Below are 25,461 nucleotides of genomic sequence, written 5' to 3'. Positions count from 1 at the left end.
ATTTTGTCTTCAAAATTTTATTATTTAGTTCAAAAATCTACTATTAAATTTTCGGTTAAAAATTCATTTTTTTAGGATAACAATTTTATTATTTAATTCAAAAGTCTATTAAATTTTTGGAAACAAATTTTAATATTTAGTTCAAAAGTGCATTATTAAATTTTTGGTTAAAAATTCATCTTTTTAGGATAACAATTTTATTATTTAGTTCAAAAGTGTACTATTAAAATTTTTGTTAAAAATTTAATTATTTATTTCAAAAGTATACTATTAAATTTTTGGTTAAAATTTTTATTATTTAAATCAAAAGTCTACTATTAAATTTTTTGTTAAAAATATTATTATTTAGTTCAAATAATTACTATTAAATTTTTAATTAAAAATATTATTATTTAGTTCAAAAGTCTACTATTAAATTTTTAATTAAAAATGTTTTTATTTAGTTCAAAAGTCTGCTATTAAATTTTTGGTTTAAAATTCATCTTCTTAGTATAACAATCTTATTATTTGTTTCAAATGTCTACCATAAAAATTTTTTGTTAAAAATGTTATTATTTAGTTCAAAAGTCTACTATTAAATTTTTGGTTAAAATTTTTATTATTTAAATCAAAAGTCTACTATTAAATTTTTTGTTAAAAATATTATTTAGTTCAAATGTCTACTATTAAATTTTTAATTAAAAATTTTATTATTTATTTCAAAAGTCTACTGTTAAATTTTTTGTTAAAAATTTTATTCTTTAGTTCAAAAGTCTACTATTAAATTTGTTGTTAAGAATTTTATTATTTAGTTCAAAAGTCTAGTATTAAATTTTTTGTTAAAAATTTAATTTTTTAGCTGAAAAATCTACTATTAAATTTTAAATTAAAAATGTTATTATTTAGTTCAAAAGTCTGCTATTTAATTTTTGGTTTAAAATTCATCTTTTTAGTATAACAATCTTATTATTTATTTCAAAAGTCTAACATAAATTTTTTTTGTTAAAAATGTTATTATTTAGTTCAAAAGTCTACTATTAAATTTTTGGTTAAAAATTTTAATATTTAGTTCAAAAGTGCACTATTGATTTTTGGATAAAAATTTTATTATTTAATTCAAAAGTCTACTACATAATTTTTGGTTTAAAATTCACCTTTTTAGGATAACAATCTTTTTCTTTAGTTCAAAAGTCTACTATTAAATTTTTTGTTAAAAATGTTATTATTTAGTTCAAAAGTCTACCATTAGATTTTTAATAAAAAATTTTATTATTTAGTTCAAAAGTCTACTGTTCAATTTTTTGTTAAAAATATTATTATTTAGTTCAAAAATCTACTATTAAATTTTTGGTTAAGAATGATATTATTTAGTTCAAAAGACTACGATTAAATTTTTGGTTAAAATTTTTATTATCTAGTCCAAAAGTCAAATTTGTTTTTTGTTAAAACTTCTACTATTTTGTTGAAAATTGAACTGTTTTGTTCAAAATATTTGGTTCTAAATGTATGCATATAGTTAACAAATGTTTTTTTTTTTTTGTAGAAAATCAATCTTTTGGTTAAAAATGCAACTCTTCAGTTGAAAATTCGTCTTTTTGGTTGAATTCAACTGTTTTTTATTTTTTATTTAAATATTTTTGGTTAAAATTTTATGTTTTATTAAAATATTTTTCGTTAAAAATTGCAGTACTTAGTTCAAAAGTCTTCTATTAACTTTTTGGTGTTTGTTGTTTGTTAAAAATTCTACTATTTTGTTGAAAATTTATCTTTTTTAGTTCAAAAAGTCAGCTCTTTTTGTAGAAATTTCACCTTTATTGGTTAAAAATGTCACTGTATGGTGAAAAATTAATCTGTTTCGGTTGAAAATCTACTTTTTGTTGAAAGTTGAACTGTTTTATTCCAAAATATTTGGTTCTAAATGTATGCATATTGTTGAAAATTATTTTTTTTTTGTAGAAAATCAATTTTTTGGTTAAGAATAAAACAGTTTATTTTTTATTAAAATATTTTTGGTTAAAATTGTAGTATTTAGTTCGAAAGTCTAGTATTAAATTTTTGGTTGAAAATTGTATTATTTGGTTCAAAATTCAACAATTTTGTGAAAAAGTCGTTGAAAAATAGACGTTTGCTTAAATATTCAACAATTTAATTGAATTTTTTTTTCTTTCTTGACTAAAAAATTTTGTTGTTCAAACTTCTACTATTTTGTTGAACATTTATCTTTGTAGTTAAAAAAAATCAGCTGTTTTTATAGAAATTTCACCTTTATTGGTTAAAAATGTCAGTGTATGGTTAAAAATTAATCTATCTCGGTTTAAAATGAACTTTTTGTTGAAAATTGAACTGCTTTGTTCGAAAATATTTGGTTCTAAATGTACGTATATTGTTGAAAATTATTTTTTTTTGTAGAAAATCAATGTTTTGGTTAAAAATGCCACTGTTTGTATAACTTAAGAACTTGGTTAGAAATTGATGTAAAATCTTCTTTTTAACATTAATTATTACAATTTTTTATTCGTCTTTTTGGATTAAAAATTGAATTTGGTAAAAAATTTATTTTCGTTCTCGGCTTAAAATTAATTTTTTGGTTCAAAATTCGTCTAGTTTTAATTAAATTCAACAGTAAGTTTAATTCAAAATTGAAAATATCTTTTTGGTTTAAATACTAGCTATTATATTTTTTGTTGAGAATTCAACTTATTTGTTTAAAAATGTTATTAATTGGTTAAAAATTCAATGGTTTCGTAGAAATTTTGTCTTTTCAGCTTAAAAATTCAACTGATTGGTAAAAAGTTCAACTAATTTGTTAAAACTTCATTAAATTAATTGAAACTTCATCTCTTTTCTTGAAAATATACCTATTTTGTTGAAAATGAGTCTTTTTTGGTTGAAAATTAAAGTACGTGGTAGAAAATACATTTTATTTTTATGAAAATTCGTCTTTTTGGATTTAAAATTAAACTATTTTGTTGGAAAATCGTCTGTCCTACGTGAATTCAACTATTTTTAATTTAAAAGTTAATTACCTTGTTCAAAATCCCACTATTTTCTTAAAAAGTTATTTCATTTTGAAGGTTCAAAATCTTAGTTGAAAATTCATATCTTAGATTGAAACTTATTTTTTTTTTGGAAATTATTTATTTTCTTTTTACCGAAAATAAAACTATTCCTTTTTTGATTGAGAAGTGATCTTTTTCAATTAAAAATTAATGTATTTTGTTTAAACAAATTGTTGTAGAAAATTAATCTTCTCGGCTAAACATTTTTTTAGGTAAAAAATCGTATTTTTGGGATGAATTCAACTATTTTTAACTTCAAAAAATCTGTCTTTGTTGGAAATTCAATATTTTAACTTTAAATATTAAGAATTTTAACTGTTTTAATTTGAATATAATATTAGTTCCTACATTAAATTGATTTAAAAGAATTTATTCTCCCATTCTCGTAAAAAATCTCCTTTTTCCCCCATTTTAAAAATATTTTTACAGATATTTTTTTCTTTCGCCCCTGCAGAATTAATTTATCTTTCGGGCTCCCTTTCGGATAAAATTTCTCGATTATTATAATATTATTATGTCATATTATTATAATTAGTAATAAAATTGCCTAGGAAATATTTGAAATTCGTATAATAAAAAATAATTTCTTCTTAAAATTAATTTTAAAATAAAATAAAAAAACAGATTTTCAACAAAATAGTTAAATTTTCAACATGACGTATCAATCTTCAAGTAAAATGGTGAATCTTCAACTGGAATAATTTAATTTTAAATTAAAAAGATGAATTTTTAAACAAAAAGATTCATTTTCAAATCAAGATTAATTTTCTACCAAAATATACAATTTTCAAATAAAATACATGAATTTTTAACTTAAAAAATAATAATTTTCAACCGAAAATGGAATATTAATATTTTCAGTTAAAAAAATTAATTTAATCGAAAAATAAGAGTTTTTAACTTAAGAAATATATCTTAAACTGAAAAAGTTTAATTTTCAAACAAAAAATTTAATTTTTACGAAAAAAAGATAAATTTCAAAGCTTTCAATTAAAACAGATCAATTTTCATCCAAATTGTTGAATTTTGAGCTACAAAATATAAATTTTCAAGAATTGAACAGTTAAATTTTTACTTGAAGAAATTAATTTTCAAAAAGATGAATTTTCAACCAGAAAGATGAATCTTTAAAAAATGAATATTCAACCAAAGATATGATTTTTTAACTAAGATTATGGAATATTCAACTGGAATAATTAATAATAATAATAATAATATCATTTTCAGTTTAAAAAAATAAGAATTTTTAACCAAAAAACATCAAAAGAAAAAACAAGTTTTCAATGAAACAACTCATTTTTCAACCAAAGAAATTAAATTTTAATTAAAACAATGAATCGTTAACCAAAATAAAACTTATTTTTTAATAAAAGAGTTTAACTTTTAACCAAATAATTTTATTTCCAACCTAAAAGATGAGTTGGCAACTAAAAAAATAAATATTTAATTGGAATATTTGTTTTTTTAATCAAAATGAAGAATTTTTAAGCAAGAAGATTAAGTTACAAAGAAAAGGATAATTTACTGTAAAAAATTGATTTTTTAGAAAAGTAAATGAATTTTCAATTAAAATAGACAAATTTTCATTCAAATTGTTGAATTTTAAACTATAAAGCATCAAAATTCAAGAATGGAAAAGTTAAATTTTCAGGTAAAAAAATTAATTTTCAAAAAGATGAACTTTAAATTAAAATGATAAATTTCCAACAACAACCAAATTAATTTTTAACAAAAGAGTTTAACTTTTAACCAAGTAGTTGAATTTTTTAAATAAAAAGAGAAGAATTTCCAAATAAAAATTTAAACGAAATTTCTAATATAATTCACAAATATTTCAGGGTGGCCGTTTTAATCAACGAAATAAATTCCCAGTCATTTCTCGATTTTTTCTCAATTCGCAAACATTTTTCACGGTCAATGAAATTTAAAAAATGGAACACTAAAGCTAAAAAATGTTCCACTTGAGGTACTAAAAACTGAGCTGCAAATGAAAGCACTCAAAGCGGAACTGTTAAATTTTGAACTTTTAAAATTGAAATTTAAAAGTTTTTAATTAAAAAATATTGTATTCAAATGCTCAATAATTTACGCGTATAAAATTAAAGGTACTAACATTTTTGAATATAAAAAAGATAAATCCACGTTATCATTTTCAATTCTCTAAATTAAGAAATTTAAAATGTTCAAAATTATATAATTTTAAGGAATTTTAAACTTGAAACATAAAATATTGAAAAATTGAAAAAATATTAACTGACCACTTCTTAAATTAGAAATTCAATTATTTTCTTTTTAAATAGTTTAAACATCCTTGGAAAGCTTCAAAATTTTATTTCAAAATCTTGCGAAATCCAGAAGTTGTTTTAAATTGGATTTAAATTTGAAATTATTTGTAAAATATCTGTCAAAATGAATTGAATTTTGTCTACAATTTTCAGAAAATTTTGCAAATTTTAAAACATTTCTTTACAATTTGGATTTATAAATAACAATTGAACATTTATTATTTGTAGGTGAAATTTAAGTAATTTTAAGAGATATGTAGAAGTTTTGAAAAGATTTAAACAAAATGTAGACTTTTGCAGATTTGAAATAAAAAATTAGATTCTTTTCAAGAATTGTGAAAGACTTCAAAAGAATAAAAACATTTTCTCAAGATTCCTAGGAAAACTTAAAAATAACTTTTCAATTTGAAAAATTATTTTAGGAGAATATTTAAAAAGTTTATCAAAGATTAAAAAAAAAAAAAAAAAAAAAAAAAAAAAAATATTCTAGAAGATTTTGAGAAAATTTCTAAAATTTGCATGATAATTTTTTATCTTTTTAAAACTCCTAAATATCTCTTAAAATTACTCACATTTTTTCAACAAATGTTTATTTTTAAATTATACATCAAAATTTAAAATATTCACTTACAAATTAAGCATTTTTCAAGTACAACAATTAAAGTTGTAACGTTCAAAGTTTAAAGGCTCTTCGAAATTTGAACGATTCCGGTTTTCTATATCAAACAATTCAATTAAAAATTCTTTACTTTTAAATATTTTGTTTCAATTTACTTGTCTTAAATAAAAATTCAAATATTGCTAAATATTAAATAATTCATCTTTTTTTAATTGAAAATTTCAAATTGAATGGGTTAAAAATGGAATATTTTAGACTAAAACAATATTTTAAATGTAATAAAATTCTTTAATTAAGAATATATTATTATGAAGTTATTTCTAAGTTGAAAATAGTTTATAAACTTTCAATCTTTTTGTCAAATCATTTTTTTAAACCTTTTATTACTTAAAAAGTAGAGATAAACCTAAAAAAAATTATTTATTTATTAAATAAAAATGTTTTTGATCCAAAATTTTCAACATCAAAGGCTTTTATTTTTTATTTCATCAAGTCTTTAAGAAAGCATTGAAAAATTCTTTAAATTAAAAATGTAAACTTAAAAATTAAAATTTTAAATGGAAAATTTTTTAAGTAACAAAATTAATAAAATTTTAAAGTGAATTAAATAAAAAAAAAACAACAAATGAATTTAAAACAAATTAAAAATATGGTAAAACTTTACTGGATTCAATAACTTTAAAATGAGATTAGAAAAAATTCGAAAAATCAAGAAGAATTCAGGATAAATTAATAAAAATTTGGGGTGAATTAAAAAAAATGAAATCTGATCAAATCTTTGAAACCACAATAATTTCTAACAAAAAAATGACTAATGACTTTAAAAAGAATCAAATGAATTGAAGAATTTTCTAAAAAAGAGTCTATTTATTTTAAAAAATTGGAGTGAATTTAGAGGAATTGAAGAGAAGCGAGAAGCATTCGATGAAATTAAAAAAAAAAAAATCAAACTGAATTGAAAAAAAAAAACAATTAATTGAATTAAAAACAATTAAAAAATATGAAAAAATGGATTGAGCTGAATAAGTTTGAAATGAGCTTAGAAAAATTAAAGAGAATTGAAAAGAATTTGACGAAATGTTTAAGAATTAAAGTGAGTTTTAAAGACTTCAAGAGGAATTGTAAAAATTCATTGAATTCAGTATAAATTAATAAAATCAATCAATGAACTTTCAAATTTTGAAAATTATATCATTTTAAGGAATTTTAAGCTAGAAACATCAAATATTGAAAAATTGAATTAAATTTAAAATTATTTTATACATTTTTTCAGAACTTCTAAATATCTTCAAAATTAATTGAATTTTTTCTACAATTTTCAGAAAATCCTGCAAATTTTAGAAAATTTCTTTACAATTTGAATATATAATAACAATTGAACATTTATTATTTGTAGGCGAAATTTGAGTAATTTTTTCGCAGATTTTAAACAAAAAATTAGATTCTTTTCAAGAATTGTTAAAGGCTTCAAAAGAATAAAAACATTTTTTTTTTAACATTTTTTTTAAACAGAATGTTTAAAAAGTTTTACAAAGATTTAAACAAAATTTTCAAAAAAGATTCTAGAAGATTTTAAGAAAACTTTCGAAAATGTTCATAATAATTTTTTATCTTTTTTCTTTAAATTAAAATTTTCCAAGTTAACGTGTTAAAAATTGAATATTTTAGACTGAAACAATATTTTTAATTTAATAAAATCCTTTAATCAAGAATATACTATTATGAAGTTATTTTTATATTGAAAATAGAACAGATAAATTAAAAAAAAAAATTATTTATTAATTAAATAAAAAAAAATGTTTTTTAACAAAAATTGTCAACATCAAAGGCTTTTATTTTTTAATTGTTCAAGTCTTTAAGAAAGCATTTAAAAATTCTTTAAATTAAAAATGTAAGCTTAAAAATAGAAAATTTTAATGGAAAATTTTTAAAGCAAACAAAAAATTTAATTACCCATAGTAAACTATATAATAGCATAATTGAAAAACATAAAAATTCAACTAATTATTTAAAAACTGTTAAAATCGAACGTGGACAGATTTTTCTTATAAATTCCCGGTCATTTCCCGGATTTTACTAATTTGTAGATTATAATAAAAATTGGGCTTACCAGTGAGCAGCAAATGGCCTACAGAGATCTAAATGAAATGGCATGTGCCGTAGGTCTCTTAATCGAACTGCTGCCTCTATATAAAGAAACAGCAGCCATAGCATCACAGTTGGCAGGCAAACGCCTTTGTCTGTAAAAAAATTTTTTAATCGTCTCATATATATTTTTTTTTTTTTTTTGATAAATAAAAACTTCTTGTATTAATAAAACAGCAATTATTCTCGTAATTATTACGCACCTGTGTGCCAAACATACTGCACCCAAACGTATGTACTGGCAGCAAAGAAAAGCCAGTGTACTGGGATGAAAAAGAAGCAAATCATGTCTGATGTGAGTGCGATACAAATAAAAAATACGGAAAAGGCCTGGAAAAAAAAGGAAATTTTCATGTAGAAATATTAAGTAGACAGGCCTCACAGTCCCTATGGAATAAAATATAGGGTTTTAATCGAAGAAATAAATTCCCGGTCATTTCCCGAACTTTTTTCCTCGATTCGCAAACATTTTTCGCATATAACTAAGAATTTTTGAACTTGAACAATAAAATTTTAACCAAACAGATTATTTTTTAAATACAAATATGGAATTTTCAATTGGAATGAGTTAAATTTTCAGTTAAAAAAATTACTTTTAACAAATAAAAACTATATTTCCAAAAAGTAGTTACATTTTCAAACAAAGTCAGAAATTTTCAAATCAAATTGTAAATATTTAACTAGAATAGTTAAATTTTAAACCAGAAAGATACATTTTTAACTGAAATTATAAACCTTCCAACTATAATAATTAAACTTCTGAACAAAAAGATTAAATTTCAACCAAGAAGATTAATTACTACAAAAAAATATAAATTTTTACTAAAAAAGATCATTTTTCTATCAAAAATTAAATAATTAAATTTGAGTCAAAAAATTAATATTCAACTAAAGAGATGAATTTTTAACTCAAATTATGCAATATTCAACTGGAATAATAATTACATTTTCAGTTTAAAAAAATAATAATTTTTAAATAAAAATGAAATTTCTAATAAAAAGAACAACATTTAACTGGAATATATATATTTTTTAAGCGAAAGGAAAAATTTTTAAACAAGAAGATTAATTTTCAAAGAAACGGATAATTTACTGTGAACAATCAATTTTCTAGAAAAATACGTGAATTTTCAATTAAAACATACAAATTTTCATCCAAATTGTTGAATTTTTAACTATAAAACATCAATTTTCAAGAATTAAACAGTTAAATTTTTAGTTAAAGAAATTAATTTTCAAAATGGTGAATTTTTAACAATAAAGATTAATTTTCTAAAAAAACAAAAATCACAAAATAAGAAAACTTTCAAACAAATAGATTTATTTTTACATGCAAAATATCCATTTTCAACCAAAAAGTTGCATTTTGAAACAAAAAATTAATTTTTAACAAAAGAGTTTAACTTTCAATCAAGTGTTGAATTTTTTAATTAAAAAGAGGTGAATTTCCAAATAATTTTTTTTTTTAATTTCTAATATAATTCAGAAAAATTTCGTCTTTGAAATACTACTTCTACTCTAAAAGATTCTTGAAGTGCTTTCTTTTTCTAAATCCAAATTATAATTCTTTAAAAAATTCCCGTTCCATGTAAAAAATTCCGTTCCCAAAAAAAAAATGTCCTACAACTGTAGATAAAGTAAAAATCTTTTTTAGTTGAGATATTTTGTTGAAATATTTGTTTGAAATAATAAAAACTGAGCTGTAAATGAAAGTACTTAAAGTAAAAGTTTTGAATATTGAACATTTTATTTCAAAATCTTGAGAAGTACAGAAGTTTTTTTTAAATTGTTCAAATTTCAAATTATGTTTGAAATTTTTTCAGAACTTCTAAATCTCTTTTAAAATAAGTTGAATTTTTCCGACTATTTTTAGGAAATCCAGTAAATTTTAATGTATAAATGACAATTGTAGATTTATTATTTTTAGAAAAAATTTGAGTAATTTTAAGAGATATTCTAAAGTTTTGAAAATATTCAAAATTAATTAAAAACTTGAAATTATAGCATCATTTAAAGCAATAGATTTTTGCAGATTTCAAACAATAAATGTAAAAGCCTTTCAAGATTTGTGAAAGGCTCTGAAAGAATAAAAACATTTTCTTACGATTCCTGAGAAAATTGAAAATAATTTTTCATTTTGGAAAATTATTTTAAGAGAATATTTAAAAAGATTTTCAAAGATTTACATAATTTTTAAAAAAGAATCTCGAAGATTTAAACGAATAATTTTCAAATTTTCGTTGTAATTACGAATCTTTTCAAAACACCTAAATATCTCTGAAAATTACTCAAATTTTTTCTACAAATAATAAGTTCAAATTTAAAAATGTAATTTTATCAAAAATTTTCATCTTCAAACGTTTTTAATTTATAATTGTTCAAGGCTTCAAGACAACATTTTTAAATTGTTTAAATTAAAAATGTCAAGTCAGGGAATTTCTATAACTTTAAATAACTGTCAAGCAGAATAAATTGGACATTTCTTATTTGAATTTAAAATAGTTTTCATCCGTTTATAAAATATTCGAGATTAAAAATTTTACAAGTTTAAGATTCTAGTATTTAATTATTAATGGTCAGGGGAAATGAGAAATTGATTGAAAAGACGATAGGCAATTTTTTAAACAAAGTTTTGCGGTAACCTTGATATAATATTTTTATTAGTAATTTATTTTTATTTATTTTAATAAAAAGTCCTTGTATTTGGTATTTATAGTTCTTTTATTTGTATTTGCTTTCTCTTGAAGATTATCTTTTTAGTTATAATTTTTATTATTTTTTAAAGATTTAACACTTTTGCTAAAAATTCATTCTTTTTGGTCAATGAAGCAACTATTTCTAGGAAAATTGACTTGTTTTTTTTTTTAATTTATATTTTTTAAATCAATTTAAATTCAAAATAATTCAAATGAATTGGTAAATAATTTTCAAATAAAGAAATCCATTGATTCACGTAAAAATGGAATGTATTTAAAGGAATTTAAGATAAAGAAACGAATACTATTAAATTAATAAAATTTTAAGGTGAATTAAACAAAAAAATACAACAAATGAATTTAAAACAAATTAAAAATATGGTACAACTTTACTGGATTCAGTAACTTTAAAATGAGCTTAGAAAAAATTCGATGAATCAAGAAGAATTCAGGATAAATCAATAAAAATTCGGGGTGAATTAAAAAAAAAATTTCAAATCTGATCAAATCTTTGAGACCACACTAATTTCTAAAAACAAAAAAATGACTAATGACTATAAAAAGATTCAAATGAATTGAAAAATTTTCTAAAAAAGAGTCCATTTATTTTAAAAAATTGAAGCGAATTTAGAGGAATTGAAGAGAAACGAGAAGCATTCGATGAAATTCATAAAAAATCAAACTTAATTGAAAAAGAACAATTAATTGAATTCAAAACAATTAAAAAATATGAAAAAATGGACTGAGCTGATTAAGTTTGAAATGAGCTTAGAAAAATTAAAGAGAATTTAAAAGAATTTGACGAAATGTTTAAGAATTAAGGTGAGTTTTAAAGACTTTAAGAGGAATTATAAAAATTCATTGAATTCAGTATAAATTAAAAAATCAATCAATGAACTTTCAAATTTTGAAAATTATATCATTTTAAGGAATTTTAAGCTAGAAACATCAAATATTGAAAAATTGAAAAAATATTAACGGAAAACACTTCTTAAATTAGAAATTCAATTAATTTCTTTTCAAATACTTTAAAAATCCTTGGAAAGCTTCAAAATTTTATTTCAAAATCTTGAGAAATCTAGAAGTTGGTTTAAATTTAAAATTATTTTGGACATTTTTTCAGAACTTTTAAATATCTGTCAAAATTAATTAAATTTTTTCTACAATTTTCAGAAAATCCTGCAAATTTTAGAAAATTTCTTTACAATTTGGATATATAAATAACAATTGAACATTTATTATTTGTAGGCGAAATTTGAGTAATTTTTTCGCAGATTTTAAACAAAAAATTAGATTCTTTTCAAGAATTGTTAAAGGCTTCAAAAGAATAAAAACATTTTCTTAAGATTCCTAAGAGAATTAAAAATAATTTTTCATTTTGAAAAATTATTTTAAGAGAATATTTAAAAAGCTTTACAAAGATTTAAACAAGATTTTCAAAAAAGATTCTAGAAGATTTTAAGAAAACTTTCTCAAATTTGCATCATAATTTTTTATCTTTTTTTTTTTTAATTAAAATTTTCCAATTTAACGGGTTAAAAATTGAATATTTTAGACTGAAACAATATTTTTAATTTAATAAAATCCTTTCATTAAGAATATATTATTATGAAGTTATTTTTATATTGAAAATAGTACAGATAAATTTAAAAAAAAGTTATTTATTAAATAAAAATGTTAATGAACAAAAATTTTCAACATCAAAGGCTTTTATTTTTTAATTGTTCAAGTCTTTAAAAAGGCATTTAAAAACTCTTTAAATTAAAAATAAAAAATTTTAATGGAAAATTTTTAAAGCAAACAAAAAATTGAATTACCCATAGTAAGCTAAATAATAGCATAATTGAAAAACATAAAAATTCAACTAATTATTTAAAAACTGTTGAAATCGAACGTGGACAGATTTTTCTTCTAAAAATTTGTAAAATTCTAGAAAATTCGTTATCCTAAAATATTTCGAACGCTTTGAAATCCCCTCAAATTATTGAAATTAATTTTAAAATTCCTTGAAATCTTTTTGAATTTCTTCAAATATCTCAAATCCTTTCAAATCCAAAAAAAGCTCATTTCCCGTGAATAAATTCTTTAAAATTCACTAAAATATTATGTTATTTAATAAATCGTTCCCTAAAATATTTTCAATTAAAAGCTATTAAAGATGCCTCAGAAGTTTTAAAAATATCCTAACATCTTAAAAATCTCTTTAAATTATTGAAATCTATTATTAACAATTTCTCGGAATCTTTCAAAATACCCTGCAAAAAAAAATTTCAAAAGAATTCAAGATAATTCAGAAATAGATATATTAATATACTTTAGGGACCTTAACTGACTATAGGGTACAATAGGGGATATAGGGACCGATCTGAGGCCTGAGTAGAATTTTATATATTTTTTTTTTTAAGAAAAAGAAATGTAATTTGGATTACTTACCAAGCCTTGATACTTAAAAGAATCGTAGACACTTCGAAGTAGGAGCCAAAAAGGCCACAAAAATTCAAAACGGAATTCTAAAATGAAGTCTGCTAAAATCACCATGGCCCATAGCAGAAGAAACTTTAAGTAAAGTAAAGTACTGGAACAGAAAATTATTTCTTATTAATTAATTGATAATAATCGACAATAACAATAGTTAGAACAATAAAATTTATTTATTCTTTAAGAAAAAGTATCATCTGCTAATCTTAGATATAAATATTATTATTGCTATTTAGTTTTTTCAAGATTTTATATTTATTATATTATTATATTATTTTATATTTTATAATTTTATTATTTATTTTTTATTTTATAATTTTTATAATTTTATATATTATTATATTATATTTGTTTTATATTATTATTTCAAGATTTTACAACGCACAACTTTTTTAAACAATCGACTCACAGTATGTGAACAATTTCACGAGTTCATTAAAAACAATGTTTTCTTTTTCAGTCTGTGCAATTATTTGAATGTGTAAAAATAGTACAATTAATATGTCAAATTATATACATGTTTTTCTTTGACAAAGTAATATTTTTAATTTAGAAAAGTTTGAAATAAATAATATCTTGGCATAATTCAAATTTAGTGCACATTAAAGTAAAATTAATGTTGGTATTATGTTGAGTAAAAATTGAAGTTTCAAAAATATAGTTACATTTTTAACTAAATAGTTGAATTTTCATACAAATAGTTTAATTTTCTAATAAAATCATTAATTTTCAACTAAAACAGATCAATTTTCAAACAAATAATTAAATTTTTTAATAAGAAGAATCAATTTTAACCCAAAAATGTAATATTTTAATATTCAGCTACAAAAATCCCAGTTAAATGATTTATAAGTTTAGTTGAAAATTAATTTGTTTTGGTTAAAAAAATGTGACCATTCTGTAAAAAATTCGTTTTCTTTTTTATTAAAACTTAATTTTTTCACTGTAAGTATAACTATTCCATGTTTGGCTGAAAACTGATCTTTTTTAGTTCAAAATTATACTATTTGGTTAAAAATATTTATTTTTTTTTTAGTTGAGAATTAAACTATTTGTTTGAAAATTCTTGTCGTTTGTTGAAAAATGGTCTTTTTTCGTAGAAAATTAATCTTATATTTTGAAAATTCTCCCAATTGTTAAAAATTTAATTATTTCAGTTAAGATTCATCATGATAGTTGAAAATGTATCTTTTTGGTTTAAAATTTAACTGTTCCATTCGAAGATTCATTATTTGAGTTCAAAATTCAATATTTTGGTTGAAAATTTAACTGTTTCATTTTTCGATGAAAAAATATGTTTTCTAGTTCACAATTCAAATATTTGGTTGCATGTTGATATTTCTTAGTTAAAAATTCCACTATTTGTTTGAGAATTTATGTATTTTGTTGGAAAAACGTCTTTTCTGTTGAAGATTAATCTTCTTGTGTGAAAATGAATATTTTTGGTTTAAAATTTAACTATTTCAGTCGAATATTAATTATTTAAGTTTAAAAGTAATTACTTTGTTAAAAATTCGCTTTTTTTGTTGAAAATTAATCTTTTGGGTTAAAATTGTTCCTTTTTAGTTAAAAGTCCAATTATTTGGTTTAGAATTGATCTTTTTAAGTTGAAAATTCGCTTTTTTGTTGGTTGAAAATTAATTTTTTAGCTGAATAATTAACTATTACATTTTTTGGTTAAAATTGATTCGTTTTAGTTAAAAATTCAATTATTTGGGTTAAAATTAATCTGTTTTAGTTGAAAATTCAACTATTTAATTGAAAATTCACGTGTTTTGTTGAAAAAATGTCTTTTCTGTTGAAGATTAATCTTTTTCTTTGCAAATTAATATTTTTTTATTGAATCTCAACTGTTCTAGTCAAAGATTCATTAATTTAGTTTAAAATTCATTACTTTGTTTGAAAAATAATTTTTTTAGCTTAATATTAAACTAATGCATTTTTGAATTAAAATTGATTATTTTTAGTTAAAAATTCAATTATTTTGTTGAAAATTAATCTGTTATGAATAGATCAATTTTTAACAAAAAAGGTGAATTTTCAAACACGAAAATTAATCTTTAACAGTTGAGACATTTTTTCAACGAAATACATGAATTTCCAATCAAATAGCTGAATTTTCAACTAAAATAAATCAATTTTAAAACATTTTAACCCAAAAATAGAATAGTTTAATATTCAGCTAAAAAAATTAATTTTACACCAACAAACAAGCGAATTTTCAACCAAATAGTTGAATTTTAAACTAAAAAAATATCAATTTTAAACAAAAAAATTGAATTTTTAACTAAGAACGAACGATTTGAACCCAAAAAATGTATTAGTTTAATATTCAGCTAAAAAAATTATTTTTCAAGCAAAGTAACGAATTTTAAACTAAAATAATGAATCTTTGACTGTAACAGTTGAGTTTTAATAAAAAAAATATTAATTTTTAAACAAGAAAATTAATCTTCAACAGAAAAGACATTTTTTTAAAATAAAATACATGAATTTTCAACTAAAATAGATCAATTTTCAACCAAATAATTGAATTTTTAACTAAAAAGAATCAATTTTAAAATAAAAATGTGACAGTTTAATATTCAGCTAAAAACAATTAATTTTCTACCAACAAATCAGTGAATTTTCAACCAAATAGTTGAATTTCAACTAAAAAATATCAATTTTAAACAAAAAATTGAATTTTTGAATTTTGAATCTTCTGCGTTAACAGTTGAATTTTTATCAAAAAATATTAATTTTCAAACAAGAAGATTAATCTTCAATAGAAAAGACGTTTTTTTTAAAAATAAAATACATAAATTTTCAACCAAAACAATTAATTTTCCACTGAAATAATGAATCTTCACCTGCAATAGTTCAATTTTAAACCAAAAACAAATTAATCCTCAACTAAACTTATGAATTTTTAACTGGAATAGTTCAATTTTCAACAAAAAAAAAAATAAATTTATAACAAAAGAGATTGAATTTAAACCAAGCAGTTTAATTTTCAACTAAAATCAGAACCTTTTTAACTTAAATATAATTTTTTCTATTAATGCTATGTGTTTTAAACTGAATTAGTTACGTTTTTAAACAAAAATATACATTTTTAATAAGAGCGATTAACTTTTAACCACGTAGTTTAATTTTTAACTAAAATAACACACTTTTCATTGAAATTACTCATTTTTAACTGAAATAATCAAACTTCTATCCAAATAGTGAATTTTCAATCAAGATGATTAATTGAATTTTCAACTAAAAACATCAATTTTCAACCTGAAATTAAATAGCTCAATTCTTAGTTAAAAAGTTTATATGAAACAAATAAGATCAATTTTAAATTAAAACGATTGAATATTCAAAAGAAATAGTTAAATTTTTAGTTTAAAAAGTTAATTTTGATTTAAAAGAAAAAAGGAATTTTCTACAAATTTCATAAAGTTTTAACTGGGAATAGTCAAATTTTCAGTAAAAAATTAATATTTTTGGGTAAAAAAAAATTGTGAAAAAAATGGTTAAATTTGCAATCAAATAGATTTAATAAATGTAATAAAATTTAATAAAAAGATAAAAAAAATTAAAAAAGATCGAACTTCCAAAAAAATTTCTTTTTTTAAATAGCCATAAAAAATAAAACGAAGTTTCAAGAAAATAGTTTTATTTCAGTAATTTAAAGCTGCTTTTACAAATAAAGAAACATTGTTATTTAATTTCATAATATGAATTTAGAAAAAAATAAGCAGGTTATATATGAAAATTACCTGACAATGTCAGGTTTTCCACGTTTTTCAGGTAATTTTATAATAATTATTGGTCATGTATTTTTTTATTTAAGAAAAAACATACTTTTGCACTGGTAACTTGAAGCTTTCAAATAAATACATGTAGATGTATCGATTTAGCTGAAATACTCATTTTAGTAAAGGAAAAAATTAATGCTTGGCTTTAGTCTTTACACTTGTAATTAAGGAAACACAAATAATGATGACGATAAATTCTAAATTTAGAAAATATGTTTATACAGTAACCGGCAATGAAATGAAATTAATTGAGGGTTTGCTACATTCGGAGATACCGACATGAATTATTTTTGTCGTCAAATTAAATATTAATTTGATTTCAATTCGAATGAATACAAATAATTTCAGAACTTACACGTATATCCTTAAAATTATTATTCTAAATTTATATCTTTAGTGAAAAATAATAGGAAACAATGTAAATCGGTAAAATTAGCTCCGCAAATATTGATCAATTTTCGATTATTCCTTACATTTTCCCTTAATGATAAAATAAAAAAAAACGATGTCTAATGCTTTCAAAAAATGAACTTAAAAATACAAAAATGAAAGTGCAAATTTTTAAAACGCATTTACTTTTACGAAAATTGAATAAATTGAATGCAGAGTGTTAAAAATAGAACATGTCCCTCTTCCACTTTAGTACAAAATTGAAAATAAAAAGTTCCTCCCTTTTATCTGAATGCTAAAAATACCAAATTTTCTCCCCGTGTACTCAGTGAAAATGTTTTTAAAAAATGGTCTTTTACGATTCAAAAAAAATTTTAAACCAAAAATTCCTCCCTTCTAATTTAGAAAAAAAAATGCAAACCGAAATTTCCTCTCTTTGAACTCGATACAAATCTTAAAAATGAAAAAAGGTTCTTTTCTAATTCAAAAAAACATAAATATCCAAAACTTCATTCCCTCCATCTCAATAAAAATGTTAAAAAATAGAAAAGAGCCTCTTTCAAGTCAGAAAAAAAATTATAAACAAAGAATTGCTTCACTTCCAACTCAATAAAAACCTTAAAAGCAAAAAATAGCCTCTTTTAATTCAGAAAAAAAACTTTTAATGTAAATTTCCTTCCTTCCAACTCACTAAAAACCTTTAAAAATAAAAAAGGGCCTCTTCCAACTCCGAAAAAATTAAAAACCAAAAATTGCCTCCCTTCCAAATCAATAAAAAATTTTGAAAATGAAAATTTACATTTTTTTATGAGTAAGGCTTTTGAATTGAACCAGTTTAATTTTTAACATTGAAATTTGGAAATTCTTAAATTATTAACGGTTTTAGAATCATATTAACAAATCAATTATTGATAACTTTTTGATACTCTAAGTGCAGTTTAATCTAAAAAATAATTTATTAATTTATATTTACAGTTTACCAAGTAAAAATTATACGTATCAAATATATTCAATTTCAAGCACTTATAATTTTCAATTGTTTAAGTCTTTCAAGAATACAATTTAAAATTTTTAAAATTAAAAATGTACGCTTAAAAATATTTAACTTATAATTATTTATTTTAAATAAATTTAATCAATTAATGAATTTTAAAAAGTTCCAAATTATATCATTTAAAAAAAATGTTGAGATAGAAACATTAAAAATTGAGCGATTACATTTTTTTATAAACTAAACACATCTTAAATTTAAATTCAAATTATTTATATTTTAAATAGTTTAAAAATACTTAAATCCTTTTTAAATTTAATTTCAAAATCTTGAAAAATTTATACGTTGTTTCATATATTTTCAAATTTAAAATTATTTTTTAAATTCTTTCATAACGTCTAAACATCGTTTAAAGCCCGGACAAATAAACAAAACTTCATGAAACTTTTCCACATTTATTTTGTCGGTTTTAATTAATCAAAATCATTTCAAATTTCTAATTACAAAAACTTTTTAAGCTTCTAAATAGCTCTTCAATTTACTCGAATTTTTTCTAAAAATAATAGGTGTTCAATAGTTAAATTTTTCCACTAAAAAAGATGAATTTTTGATAAAAGATGAAGTATTTACATTTAATTTTTTCAAATAAATAAATTTTGAATTTAAAAAAAAAATCTACAAACAATTAAAAATTTCCAGCAAATAGACGAATTAACTATCACGTTGTTCAATTTCTATGCCAAAAAGACAAATATTCTACAAAAAAGTTAAATTATCAATCCGAAAATATGAATTTTCAACAAAAAAGTTCAGTTGCAAACAATTAGTTACATTTTCAGTTTAAAACCAATTTGTTTTAAACAAAAAGAAATTCTCAACAAAGCAGATCAATTTTAAAATAAAATTATGAATTTGCAACAACAAAACTAATTTTTAATAAAGCAGTTTAAAATACATTAACTTTAATCCAGAGGGATTAATTTTATACCAAAAGAGAGGAAGTTTTAATAAAACAGATCAATTTTGAACCATATGGTTGAATTTACATTTTAAAAAGAAATTTTCAATTCAAAATGGAATATTTCAATTTTCAATTTAAAAATATTCATTTTCAACCAAAGTAGAAACGAATTTTCCACAAAACAGTTAAAATTTCAGCCAAAGTTAATTTTCTGCCAAAAAAGAGCAAATTTTCAAAAAAATAATCATTTTTAAACCAAATAGTATAATAGTACTAAGAATTATTTTGCACTTATTTTAAAATTGAAAATAGTTTATGAAGTTTTATTCAGGCGTTTACATTTGTTTAACTAATAAGACTTTACAATTGAAACAGTTTAATTTTTAGCGTTAAAAAAAATGATAAAAGTTATAAAATTGTGAATTGATTCCGATTCGGTTTGTAAAATCAATGATTATTTACTTTTAAATCTTAGAGTTCAATTAAAAAAAAAAATTAGTTAATTCATACTCACAGTTGATTAAACAAATATATTTTGTATCAAAAATCTTCGATTTTAAACGGTTCTAATTTATAATTATTTAAGTCTTTAAAACTGCATTTTAAAGTCTTTAAATTAAAATGTTCGCTTAAAAATTAAAAATCTAAAATATTCAAAGTAAAAGATTTTCGAATTAGGCACTCAAAATAAATTATATAATTGAAATAGATAAAAATTTAACCTACTATTTAAAACAGGGTTGAAATCAAAGCTGCACATATATATTTTTTTCTATAAATTTGTCAAAAATCCTGTTCAAAAACTAAATCGAACTAATTTTTAATTTCTAAATAATTTTCCGAAAAAGAGAAAATGCAGAAAGATTATTTTACATTACATTATATCATGTGATAAGCAATTTTCGATATGTAACGTGATTTCATAGATTTTTCTTATAGAAAATTATAAAAGGGCTTGTAATTTCAATTTGAAATTAAGGCCTTGGCAGAGATACGGTTATATCAACAAAAATCTGTTTTGTTGAAATATTTGTACAAACTATTAGCGTATGTTATATGGCACAGTTGTTCAATGGCATGACATATATTATACTATGACATCGAAAAAAAATCCTTGGTTACAAATGTCTTGTCATGCTGTGACAATAGTTTTTAATAAAACTATTTCTGTTGATCCAACGTTATCTTTAATGACGCCTTCAATACTGCGTATATTTCATTAAAACATTTTTTTTCGTCAATTTGTCTAATTTGAGGCATTTAGATTAAAATAAGCGCAGTCTAATGTTTCATTATTATTAATTAATAATACTGAGACTTGAACGTTAGAAACTATCTTCAAAAAATTTGGAAAACAAAGAGGAAATATATTATTTATCATCAAAAGGCAAGACAACCTGAATCAAAAATATTTATTAAAATTTAAAAAAAGATTTGGTCATTTTTATGGATTCCTGAAATAAGAAATCTAAATCGAGACAATGGTAAAAAAAGTTGGAAGTAGAAAACCGAAATTGACTTCCTTCCAAATTAATTAAAAATTTTAGAAATAAAAAAGTGCCTCTTACAATTAGAACACCAATTTAAAAGCTAAATTTTCTCCCTTCCAACTCGATAAAAATTTGAAAATAAGAAATTTCCCTTTTCCAATTCAGAAGAAATAAAAATCTGGAAAAAAAGGTTCCTCTTCCAATTCGGAAAGAAAATAATTAAATAAATTTTGGTCCCTTGAAACTATAAATTTGAAAAATATTAGATATAAAAAATTTTCCTTTTCCAATTTAGAAAAAAAAAAAATAAAACTAAAATTTTCTCTCGTCCAAATTAATTAAAATGTTAGAAATAAAACATTCTTCCCATAAATTCAATAAAAATGTTAAAAATAAAATAAGATACTCCTCTAATTAAAAAAAATTATTTTAAATAAATTTCTTCATTTCCAAATCGATAAAAATCTTATAAATAAAATAAGTTCCTTTTTGCAATTCAAACAAGAAATAATAAAGCCAAAATTTTCTCCCTTTCAGCTCGAAAAGAATCTTAAAAATAAAAAATTCCCTTTTCCGTTTCAGAAAAAAATTGAAACAGAAATGTTCTTCCTTTTAACTCAATAAAAATCTTTTAAAAATGTCCCTCTTCCAAATAAAATAAAATTATGGAATTAAAAAATCTCTTTTTCAATTGAAAAAAAAAAATACAAATTGTCTCCCAACTCAAAACAAAATTTTAAAACAAGAAAATGTCCCTCTTCTAATTCAGAAAAAAATTAAGAACTGAAATTTTCTCCCTTCCAACTCAATAAAAATGTTGAAAAATATTACCCCTTTCCAAATCAGTGAAAAATATTGTTAAGAAACCCTCAATTTCCTCGCTTCCAACTCGGAAAAAAATCTTAAAAATAAAAAAATTCCCTTTTCCAAATCAGAAAAAATGTTGAAACTAAAATTGTCTCCCTTTCAACTCGATAGAAATCTTAAAAAAAAAGATTCATCAATAAAAATGTTAAAAATAAAATAAGACACTCTTCCAATTAAGAAAAAATTAAAAACCTAGATTTTCTCCCTTCCAACTCGATAAAAATGTTATAAATAAAATAAATTCCTTTTTCCAATTCAGAAAAAGAAATTAAAACTAAATTTTTCTCCTTTTCGACTAAATAAAAATCCTTAAAAATTTCCCTTTTCCAATTAAATAAAAATGTTAAAACTAAAATTTTCCCCCTTTCCTTGATAAAAATCTTATAAATGAAATATTTTTTTTCCTATTCAGAAAAAATTACCAAAATCTCCTCCCTTCCAACTCGATTCAAATCTTATAAAATAATTTTTTCCAATTCAGAAAAAATTACAAAAATTTTATCCCTTTTGACTCAATAAAAATCTTCAAAAATTTCCTTTAACAATACAAAAAAAAATGAAAACCAAAACTTTCTCCGTTTTAACTCAAGAAAAATCTTAAAATGTAAAAAAAAAATCCCTTTTCCAAATCAGAAAAAATGTTAAAATTAAAATTTTATCCCTTTCAACTCCATAAAAATCCGTTTAAAAAAGGTTCTTCAATAAAAATGTTAAAAATAAAATAAGATACGCTTCCAATTAAGAAAAAATTAAAAACCTAGATTTGCTCACTTCCAACTCGATAAAAATCTTATAAATAAAATCAATTTCTTATTCCAATTCAGAAGAAAATTAAAACCAAAATTTTCTCCTTTTCGATTCAATAAAAATTCTAAAAAATAAAAATTTCCCTTTTCAATTCAGAAAAAATGTTAAAACTAAAATTTGATCCCTTTCAACTCGATAAAAGTCTTTTTAAAGAAAATTCCTCAATAAAAATATTAAAAATAAAATAAGATACTTTTCCAATTAAGAAAAAATAATTACAAGTCTAGATTTCCTCGCTTCCAACTCAATAAAAATCTTCAAAAATTCCCTTTAAAAATACAGAAAAAAAATGATAAAACCCAAATTTTCTCCCTTTGAACTTAATGTAAATCTTAATAACTAAAAATATCCTTCTTTCGATTCAGAAAAAATTGAAAACCTAAATTCGCTGTCTGCCAACTCGATAAAAATATTAAAATCATAAAATTCCCGTTTCCAATTCAGAAAAAAAATTTAAATTTATATCTTCTAACTCAATGTTAAATATAAATTCCCGTTTCCAATTCAGAAAAAAATTAAAATGTTAAAAATAAAACGCTTTTCCTATGAACTCAATAAAAATGTGAAAAAAACGGCCTCTTCAAATTAACAAAGAATTTATAACGCTGACAATTCGAAATATTTATTAAAAGATAAAAAAGATTCTTCAAACTTTTTTATTAATGACTAAAGAAAGAAAATAAAAACGAGACAATAGTCAAACAAATCAGAAGTAGAAAAATAAGCTATAAAATAAACAAATACTACCCGGAAACACAATAGAATGCTGCTCATTTTTGTTTAAACTAATTTTGTTGATCCAGCCTTATCTCTGACGAGGCCTAAATTGATAATATCTGCGGCTCCAATATTGCGTATGATTTATAAAAACCTTTTGCCTCCAATTTTTCGAATTAAAGATTTTTCGATGAAAATATATGAAGCCTTATGTTTAATTATTATTAATTAATAATACTTTAAAATTATTTCCAATAAATACGAAATCTTCAAGTCGAAAAATAAGCCCATTTAAATAAACAAATGACACCAGAAGAAATAATTGTCGCAAATATTCCCTCTTTTTGCAGAATATGCTCCGAAATTGGCTACCCGAAAACAAAATAACCTGCTCTTAATTTGTCTTTAAACTATTTTTCTTGATCCCAGGTTCTCTCTGGCGAAGTCTAAGCTCTTAATTTCCGCGGCTCCAATATTGCGTATAATTTATAAACACCTTTTGCCTCAAATTTTTCGACTTTAGAGTTTTTCGATAAAAATGTATGAAGCCTTGTTTTTAATTATTATAAATTAATAATACTTTGAAATTATCTGCAAAAATGGGGAAAAAAGGAGAGAATAACAGTTCACCGATTAATCTCTAGAATTATAAGAATAAATCTAAAATAAACAAATGCCGCCAGAAGCAATAATTGTTGATCCCTCTTTTTCCCTTCAAAACATTCTCCCTGTTTCTTATTCTACGGAATATGCTCCAAAATTGGGAAAAACCGAGCATACCGAAAACAAAATAGAACCTTTCGCGAGATATTAACCCCTCTGTATCAAAACTTCCCACCCCTTGGATCTAAACACAAAAAATCTAATTTTCAAGCCCTGACGATAAAGGATTTTCGTGGAGCAGGTGCAGGTGCAGATCGTCAAGGGTTGGAAAACGCGGGGTAATTACAGAGGCCATTTTTACTCGACTCGGGGACAGCAAAAGGTGCATGAAAAATCAACTCCGGGAGGTTAACCCCGAGATATTGTTAAGCTCGAACAGAGATCGTTAGCGGCGAACGTATAGTTTTTGGTTATTTTTAAAGATCGGCCATTGTGATGGCGACCAAAACTTACCTTCCGTAGATTCCTTCAGTGATCTTGTTGCGTTTTAAGGGTCTCCGGAGCTTGCCGCACTCAGCATTTCTTCTCTTCATATTCTTCGAACACTTTCACCGCTACGACGCGACGTTATCCTCGGCGAAAAACGAAAAACTTCGGCGAAAAACGCACTCGCGAGTATACACTATCAGTCTCTTTTGTTGTCATTCGTTTGCGACACTGATATATGTTTGCGGCAGCTGATTGGTCCACAGGAGGACATGGTGGGACATGGCGCTGTTGACGATATCTTGCACGACTTAGAAAACTTGAGAATTGCAAGGTTTTCGGCTCAAGTGGGGACGAGAAAAAAGATTTAACAGGTGGTCCAAGGGTTAGATAAAAACGTTGAACGAGTTTTAGAATTCAGGGGATCCCGGAGCTGACAGCTTTTTATCGATCGCTGGTGTCAAGGGATAACTTTGGTCAACGGTAGTCCAAACGAGTGCAAACAGCTGTTGAATTTGCGCGGTCGGGTTCAAACTTTAAACCGGTTTCAGATTTAAAATTCTTGACAAAGGAATCGATTTTCAGAAAATTTTGATTTATTGTCTTATTTTCCATGTTATTTGAATAATGTAAATATATACTAGAGGGTATTAAAGGTTAGTTTTGAGGTTATGTTTGACGAATATGTTAGTTTTCGGCAACCCGCTGTACACCAAAGAATTATTATTTTGTTCGAAATTTAACAATCTTGTTAAAAAGTCATTTTCTTTTGTTCAGAATTCAACTTTTTTTAAAATTCACCTTTTTGGTTTAAACTTAATTTTTTCCAATTTGAAATGTATCAAATAATACATTTTCCATTGAAAATTCGTCTTTTGTGGTAAAATAATCATCTTTTGGTGAATAATTTAATTGTTTTTCGTAAAAATTTGATCTTTTTTTGGTTGAAAATTCAACTATCTTCTACATGTATTGCTTTTTTTTTAACAATTCCATCATTTTGTTAAAAATTGAACTATTTTGTTGAGATTTTTTTTAATTAATTTTTTTAACTGAAAAATTAACTGTTCCATTTTTGGTTAAAAACCTGTCTTCTT

The 25,461-nt window shown here is 22.0% G+C and overlaps 1 protein-coding gene across 2 annotated transcripts in view; it reads right to left on the bottom strand.

The window, feature by feature from the left end:
* LOC117180103 (macoilin) overlaps positions 1–25,147 on the bottom strand; it is a 61,636-nt gene extending 36,489 nt beyond the window's left edge. For both annotated transcript variants that reach the window (XM_033372429.1, XM_033372430.1), the window contains exons 1-4: positions 24,392–25,147; positions 13,217–13,358; positions 8,291–8,417; positions 8,053–8,182 (exon numbers count right to left, since the gene is read on the bottom strand). In XM_033372429.1, coding sequence (XP_033228320.1) covers positions 8,053–8,182; positions 8,291–8,417; positions 13,217–13,358; positions 24,392–24,471 — 479 coding nt within the window. In that variant the 5' untranslated portion in view covers positions 24,472–25,147. The remainder of the gene's footprint in view (positions 1–8,052; positions 8,183–8,290; positions 8,418–13,216; positions 13,359–24,391) is intronic.
* Positions 25,148–25,461: the final 314 nt, after the last annotated feature.

The sequence above is a fragment of the Belonocnema kinseyi genome, chromosome 9 (genome assembly GCF_010883055.1).
Source record: "Belonocnema kinseyi isolate 2016_QV_RU_SX_M_011 chromosome 9, B_treatae_v1, whole genome shotgun sequence".
Taxonomy (NCBI): domain Eukaryota; kingdom Metazoa; phylum Arthropoda; class Insecta; order Hymenoptera; family Cynipidae; genus Belonocnema; species Belonocnema kinseyi.
This window is presented reverse-complemented; position numbering and strand designations above follow the sequence as displayed.